We start from the raw sequence: 8,280 nt of genomic DNA on the forward strand, positions 1-8,280 counted from the left end.
ATTAATATTAATAATAAACTTAAATAAAAACTAATAAAAAATTAGTAATACCAATTATTTATAAAAATATTATAAAATAATTTATCATCGTAACGTTACTTTAAAATAAAATTAGTTAAATTTACCGAAATAAAAATATCAAAGCCCAATCAGATCACACACTTGCGCAAAAATAACACTTTTCCTTTTCCTATCTCTCTCTTTCTTTTAATAAATTCTGTTGTGTCTTATTTTAATATCTCTCTGATGCTCTGGTGCAGGCTCTGTGGGCTCAGTTCTATAAATCAGCTTCAACCACTTCTTGCCTATCCTTCTTTTCTTTTCTCTCTGCCTTAATTTAACTACAAAATTTTAGTTACTGTTATTATATGCTTTTTGAGAGAGTCCTCCAAAGGAGGAGACCTGTGTACAGTTTAGCTTATTAAGGTACGTTTCTCTTCTTTTTCTCCTCCTGTTAGGCTTTTTTGTTGCTTTTGTCGTGGATCTTAAATTTGATCTTGCTGGAGGCTCGAGCTTTTCTTCCAGATCTCTGCAACGCAAGGCAAAACCCATCATTTTGAGCTTTTCTTTTCTCCATAAATCAAAACTGGTTTCACAACACCTTTATTTGTAGAGCTTTTTAGAAGATCCATGCATAATTTTAAAATTAAAAAAAAAAAAAAAATCCTGAGTTTTTCCTCTCTGATCGTAATTCATAAGCTTATGGGTATTATTATTATTTTTTTTCTATTTTTATGGACGGTGTCAAAACTCTGTAGCTGGCAATTGAGTTAGCCTAATCTATAATTAATTAAATAAATAAATAATATGTGTTTGACCAGATCTTGAATTACAAATTTAGAGCCATTCATATATATACTATATGTTATGCACGTTTCCTAGATCTGCTAAAACAAACAAACTAACAAACAATTTCAATTTTTTGTTTCTCTCTTAACAATTTTTTCTTTTTCTTTTTTTATATTTATTTTCGTATGTATTTGTGCTGTTAATGTTATGAACAGGCTTTTAGATTTTTGTTCGTGAATAAAAACAATGAACCACTGTGCGATCCAACAAAACGCGTTTTCAACACGTGAAGAGATTCGGAGCTCCGTTTCAGTTCCAATCTGCCCCAAACCTCGCCGCCTCGGTCTCTTGAATCCCACCACCTTCAACGACTACCCGGTCAGATCCCTTAGATGGCAGCTCAGGTAATTTTCCACAAATCTCATACCCCTTGTCTTGTCTGTCTCTAATTTTCTTAAATGTGGGGTTCTAATTAATTTGCAGCCACCAAACTGAGCTTTGCGATTCAAAAGCAGGGACTGATCTTTTGGATATCATCCTCACAAAGGTATGTATGCTTTTTTTTTTTTTTGGGCAAGACATGTTAGGTCTTGATTTAAAAAAAAAAAAAAAAAATTAATATATTGATTCTAGGCATAGAGTGCATGATCTGTATTTAAAGTAATTGTCACTCAAAACCAAAACGAATTTAACATGGCACCATAATCAACAGGGACATTTCAACCTTCTATATATATATATATATAAATTCATTAAGCGCGTGTGTTTATTTATTTTTATTATTTGTATGTGTAATTAATGTGAAGTTTGTTACAGGGTGGTTCTGGTGGTGGTTGTGGTGTGGAACAAGGTCCGCCACCAGTAAGCTCGTCGCCCCCATTTTTTTGCGGGTCGCCGCCGAGCAGAGTAGCTAACCCATTAATTCAGGACGCTCGATTTGGGGACGAGAAGCTCGTCCTAAACTCACCTTTGTCCCCAATTCCAGCGCCCATTTCGTCTGGCCTATCATCGTCCTCTCCAACCTCGAGGAAAGGAGGCTGTAATCGGTCTAATTTTGGGAACAAACCTGTGGTGAGGGTTGAGGGGTTCGATTGTCTTGACAGGGATCGGCGAAATTGCAGCATCCCTGCTCTTGCTTAGAACCCCTCTTGAGTTAAAATCAAAATAACAAAGAGTACATATAGTAATGAAATGTGAAGCAGCAATGACAGAAGTTACACAAACAAGTTAATAGAGAGAGCAGCATGAGATGAATTTTGAATTTCTCAAGAGAGGAAAAAAAAGAGGGAGAGATCCTTTTTGCCTTTGGTGTAAATATGTTTAAAAAAGGGTCTTATGTAAATTGTAGTGATTGTTGTGTCCTTTGTAAGTAGATTGAGATGGTTAACCAAATAAGGGAAAGAGAGTTTCTTAGGTGTTAGAGGGTTGGTTTGGATTGGGCAAAACAATCTTTGACCACTCTTTTCTTGTAAGTAAAAAAATGAGTCTGTAATTTTCCATTTTCAATTTCTTCTTTGGGGGTCTTTTGAAGTTTGAAGTTTAAAGTCATTCGGGGCGGCTTTTCAGGGGAAACTTGTACAAAATGAAGTTGCTGTTGAGTCATCAAAGTAGTCATTTTTCGCTTTAAAGATGGGTATTTGGTACCACCTGTGTTCTGAGTTTATCTTTTATGTTCTGATTTCTTGTCGTTTGGTTGTTTCTCCTTTTTTCTGTTTACTTTCGAATTCGAATATCAGAAAGTGATTTTGTGTGATGTAGAAATGTTGCCTATTGTTCACGCCAATATGAATAAAAAGTTCTGCCGATTCTATTCAAATATAACTTTCTACGACATGCTCAAAGACTCAAATTTTTGTGATCATCGTATGACGTTTGTCTCCATATTCGGTAGAACGAGAATGATGTTCTCTTATCTCTGTGCGAGTTCTTGTGGCTAGTGGCTACAACTTGGTTGGGGAAGGTGGTTGAGTTTAGTCACCAAACCTTTTGATTCAACCAAATAATGGTAGTCCATTCACATGGAGAGTGATTGGCGTCAACTCAAAAAGGATATATCGTGTAATATGTACTAGCGTATGCTGAGGTTTAAAAGCATGATCGGTTAGATAATGGTTAAATTTTCAAAGACCAATTACTTAGTAGGGCTCTTTCCGAGTTCAATCAAATAATTAATAGGTTGAAGGTTGACCCTTCACGCATGGTTTGAGGGTAAGAACTTTTCTTCGAATCTTTCTGTGAGACTTTAAAAGCATGATGTTTTAGATGATGACTAAAATTTTCAAGATTAATGGGTTTTTTTTTTTTTTTTTTTTTTTTTGACTTCACTCAAATAGTTAATACAATTAAGGTTGTCCCTTAATAAATATATTAAGGGTGAGCTGGGATTTTATTTTTATTTTTGGCTAAAAATTTAAAAATACTTATATGTATTAGGACCCTAGTAGTTCGAGTCCACTCTCCAAACACTTATAATTTTGGAAAGCACCAACTCGCCAAATTGGCAGTTGTGGGATTTTTATTCGAATAAGGTGAGCTAAGAAATCTTATCTTGGTAATGTCTTTGTCCTTTTACAATAAATGTGGGATTGAATTTTTACAGAAGCGAAAGACAATTTAACTTTATGTATAGATGGAGTGAAAAAAGATTTAAAAAGAAGAAAGAAAAAAAATAAGGTGTTATAGTTCTGTTAAGGTTGGTTTTATTAGGATTTGGCTTCTGTCCAGTGGCCAGTGCCACTGGACACGTTAGATTCGCGACACGTGTCAAGTCTCGGACATGTGTCGCCAATCCAACGCGTCCAGTGGCCACTGGCTACTGGACAGAAGCTGAACCCATTTTATTAATAGATGTTTTGGAAGAATAATCGAAGGGTGTCATTTCAGTGAATGGAAAGGATTTGACGCCATTAATGGCAGTCTTCATCTTCATTAAAACTTCATTGGCGTAAGCTCCTGTCGTATATGCTTGAAGGCATGAGACTAGGAAGGCAGACCTATGCCATCTAGGCATATGATAAGACCCTAACAGAGACATGCATGCTAGCTTGACCTTGGACAGGGATCAGGATGCCTATGTTTGATGATTAGGCGTGATGTGTAGAAGGAAATAACATGATGATAATGGCTTGTAGGGATTTACAAAAACAAAGAATATGTGCACGAGGAAGACCATTTACGGTTAATGACGACCTCCAAAGTTAAAATTAAGAAGGGCTATTTTAACTTGTATTTTTTTTTAATGTAAAATATTGTGTATTAAATGAGGTTCTCTTAAATAAAGTAAATGGCATATTAAGAAATTTATCTATTAACTTTTCAAAAAAGGTTTTATTTTAAATAATGTTAGAGATACAAACTATTTTATAAATTTTTTACAAATTGCTGATGTGATAAATAATTATTGATAAATGAAAATGTATTATTAATAGTGGACCTAAATAAAATTAATAAAAAATTAATCACATCAATATTTTATAAAAATATTGTAAAATAGTTTGTAGTTAGTAATATTACTCTTTTATTTTCTAAACAAGCCTAACAATATGGAGAATACATTCATTCCTGATGGAGAATAAAACCCTCTCACTTTACACCATCCAATAGAAATACACCACATCAGCATTACACTAAACAATAAAACACACCCACCACACACAATCACTCCTTAAAAGCTAATTTCCAACACAAAAAAAAAAAAAAAAAAAAAAAAAAAAAACATCTTTCAACTCCCACAGAAGCTGTCGTTAAGAAGCAAAAGCCTCATGTCTCCAACCTCCAACCACCACAGACACCGCCATCAGAGAATCTTCTGAAGCATTATTGGAGTGCAGAAAAGCTGCCAGAGTTGCTGTTTGCGTGGTGGTCATTTAATGAGGTAGAAAAAAATTCACTGCACGGTGGCCGTTTGTTGGAGCCGCCGCTGTTTAACACCTCTTCTAAGGAAAAAAATTTAACTAATAAAAATTTATGTTTTCTGCAAAAAAAATCACCATCAAGAATCCTCCAGATCTGTTATTGAGACACCCACAAATCAAGCCAAACACCTAAACCAAATCCTTTTCAAAACCACAGGCACAACCTAGATGATAACCAAAACACCTTGACAAATCAAGCTCACTACAAATTAGTTCCATATGACTGTGATAGTTTCCCGTTGCCCCTTCACTTTACCAAATCTTTTCCTCGTCTCACGGCAGCTTTGGTGGGTTTTCTACACTCTGACAAAGCTTTGACGATTCTTTGATGGCGGTGTGTCTGTGGTAGTTATTCTCAAGGGGAGGGATTTGCTGCAAACTTGGTTTGCAATAGCTCCTACAAACTAGGCACGTGTCAGTCTAAGATATTGACACCTGTCCAAGCTAATTTTAAATGAAACTTCCATTAACTCACTTAACCTTAACGACTCTCTCTTTTCTCACATGTTCTCTCTCTATCACAAGTGGCAAACCAAATAAACCTACGACCTCTCTCTCTCTCTCTCTCTCTCTCTCTCTCTCTCTCTCTCAAACAAAACAAAAAATCAAATCTCTCTCTCAAGCCTCAANTAGTTCGACCCTAATTTTAAGGTTTTATCAAATCAAATTGGTGCTTGGTTCCCAATTAAATCAGTTCAATCGATCGATCCGGTCCAATTTTTAAGACCATTGTTGGAATATACTAAATAGCTTAGGATTTATGTTTAGGTCAATCTAGCAACTAAACAAATACCAACCCAATTACTAATCCAATTTATGTTATATGTACATAAGCATCTAAATATATAAGTGTTATCTCAAACGAACTCTTGAATCTAGTTAACCTAGATAAAGAGGCTAATAATTGTGTTCTCAATATTCTCACCAAATATGATTGTTATTTTAGTCTCGCAATCTTAAAATTTCCTAACAATAAGATAATGGTTCCTAGTAATATACCTTCAAGGTTTAATGTAAAACAAAATTTCATTTCACAACAAAAAGAACACACTAAAGACAAGTAAATAATCTAAACTTATTTCAAAGAAGAGTATCATCTAACTTTAGGCATTAGAAAGCTAATGGCCTATTATGCCCTCTTTACGGTCTTGCACCAAGGTTCTACCGTTCTACCCCCCACACTTACCTAGCATCAGAAGAAAACTTAGGCATCAAAGATATAAAATTACAATCTATTGCATCAGAAATAATAATTGATTTCAAATATTAGGATATCATTTTAGATCTACCAAATAATAAATATATACCATAAAATGGAAATTAGTTGTTGCAAAGCAAAATGGATCTCCTAATGCCACTTTTTGGCCAAAAATTGATCAGATTATAATCTTACCAAAACTATATTTGAATATGGCGTATTTTAGAGGTTTTTTTATTATTATTATTCACTAGTCAGAGAAAGAAAGATCCAAACCCTAAACACCTTTGTTTAAAACATTAAGAAGTGTCAATTAAATTATAAGGCTCTTAGAGTAATTTAGAGGTCTATAATAAAAGAAGAATTAAGTTTTTTTTTTTGGTGACAAACAAGGGTGTCCAAACCACTTCGAGCATCTAATTATTCCATCGGGTGTATACGGTCTCCCATTTCGTACGTATCAGCTTATTACAATGAGAAATCCCGTAGGGGTGACCCTAAGATGCTGGCAAAAGTTTTCAAATCCAGGATCGCATGAAGCATTAAAAACAACTAAGCCAACCCCTTGAGATTTGAGGAATAAAGTTTTTAACAAAGTCTCTATGTTATGCCAATTTGGACCATGTATTGACCCGTTTTAATTAAACAAAAGCAAGACCAACTTGGTAATAAAATATTTTGAGATGAACTTGAAACTTTGTGATATATTTAGGGACAAGATATATAGTTTAGCCAAAAAATATTAAATCATAAGCATTTCTCTTGTTTTATAGAGAAAATTGGATAAGTTGTGTAGTAGCAATTGAGATCACCAGCATGTTGTTTAATCTAGCAACTCTTTTTTTTCTTATACAATATGAATGGGTATAAAAATAGAAATTAATATAATGTAATCTATATATATATATATATATATTCTGGGGTCAAAGAATTTGGCAATCCCGGCCTATTTTATATTAAGCCCAAGGCCCACGCCGAGGAGGAAGAAATGTCCGAAGATGAACGAAAAAAGTTCAAATTGCCAAGAAACATCGCTGAGGACAATCCTATTCTCGGCCAATCGAGATCATAGAAGGGAAGAGCGGCACGCCATGAAAGGCAGCCTCCCAGAGCATCCCAAGAAAAATGACAAGTACAGTGGATCAGCCATGAGAGCATGGTGGAGGAGCAATTTAAGGAGAAACTGTCACCTCCACATTAAATGCCCACAACTAACGTTCTGACCGCATTAATGAAGAAATGACCCCTGAACAATACTGCCTTAGTTGCTGCAACTCACAGAAAGTTTAGGAAGGCGGCTGATGGGACAAGCACTCGAGTAGTGACCTGCATACGATTAACAAATTGAGGGTCAAGATCAACAGAAAGGGAATATATAATGTATGAAATCCTCCAGGAAAAGGGGATCAGGAATTAGAAACAAAGAATACGGTAGCAACTTGTATCATCTTTGAAACTTTTATAACCAAGCAGTGAAGGAAGAATAAGAACAACAAGCTCCTCAGATGAGGGCCGAGGACAGAATTTCACACTTTAGTCCATGTCTTTGTTATTCAATCCACTCATAATCATGTCTAGTTGTTGTAACCCTCACTAAGGCCTAGTTCTTAAACTCATTCTCTATAAATTTATTGTATTGGGCTAGTTGGGCTTGAGTTTACTCACCCAATTAAAGAAGTGCTCAAACTCAGTCCCTACATATATATATATATATATATTAATAGCTAAAGCTTAAAGAAAATTCAATTAGATTCTACAATTGAAGTCCAATTTTGCATCATGTGTTCTAAATTATTTATTTTTAGAGAAATTTTTATTTCTTAATTTTGGAGTCAAATGTGGGACCACACATCATAAATATATATATATTCAAGTGAGTTATTGCATACAAAAACCAAAGAGTCTAATTAATGAACATAAAAAAAAATTTTAAAAAAAATTTAATTGATAATTTACATTTTCTACTTAATAATATTGGCGAAAAGCACATTTTAGTCCCTACATTTTTAGGCTATTCTCATTTTAGTCCCTAAATTTTATTTTTACCGCTTTTAGTCTCTACTCTGAAAAACGCTTCCGTTTTAATCCTTGCCGTTACATCAGAAACGGAAAAAACTGACGTGGCAAACGGCAGAATAAATAATACCTAATTAATGTCCACGTAACTTAAATTAATAATAAAAAATGCCACGTCAACATTTAAATTAAAAAAATTAATTTATTAATTTTAACTAAATAAAAAAATTAAAAACAGAATTAAAAACTAAAAATAATAGGAATTAAGATCTAAGTGTGTCTTAACAAGAACACAAACTCAGATCCAAGAAGAACACAAACCCAGAAATTAAAAAAAAAAAAAAAAAAAGAAACAAAAACAAA

At 34.1% G+C, this 8,280-nt stretch overlaps 1 protein-coding gene across 1 annotated transcript; it reads left to right on the forward strand.

The window, feature by feature from the left end:
* Nucleotides 1-201: 201 nt before the first annotated feature.
* LOC112032770 (uncharacterized) lies at nt 202-2,435 on the forward strand. Its single transcript, XM_024065566.2, has 4 exons — nt 202-426; nt 1,005-1,193; nt 1,273-1,336; nt 1,606-2,435. The coding sequence occupies exons 2-4, from the start codon at nt 1,036-1,038 to the stop codon at nt 1,927-1,929; spliced, it is 546 nt and encodes a 181-aa protein (XP_023921334.1). The 5' UTR covers nt 202-426; nt 1,005-1,035; the 3' UTR covers nt 1,930-2,435.
* The last annotated feature ends 5,845 nt before the right edge of the window (nt 2,436-8,280 follow it).

The sequence above is a fragment of the Quercus suber genome, unplaced genomic scaffold, assembly GCF_002906115.3.
Source record: "Quercus suber isolate HL8 unplaced genomic scaffold, Cork oak 2.0 scaffold_1, whole genome shotgun sequence".
Lineage (NCBI taxonomy): Eukaryota > Viridiplantae > Streptophyta > Magnoliopsida > Fagales > Fagaceae > Quercus > Quercus suber.

Bases quoted from the DNA above. Each gene is read 5' to 3' on its own strand.
- LOC112032770 (XM_024065566.2), top strand. From the start codon at position 1,036: ATGAACCACTGTGCGATCCAACAAAACGCGTTTTCAACACGTGAAGAG. The intron at 1,194-1,272 runs GTAATTTTCCAC...ATTAATTTGCAG, and splicing joins TCCCTTAGATGGCAGCTCAG to CCACCAAACTGAGCTTTGCG. The intron at 1,337-1,605 runs GTATGTATGCTT...AGTTTGTTACAG, and splicing joins TGGATATCATCCTCACAAAG to GGTGGTTCTGGTGGTGGTTG.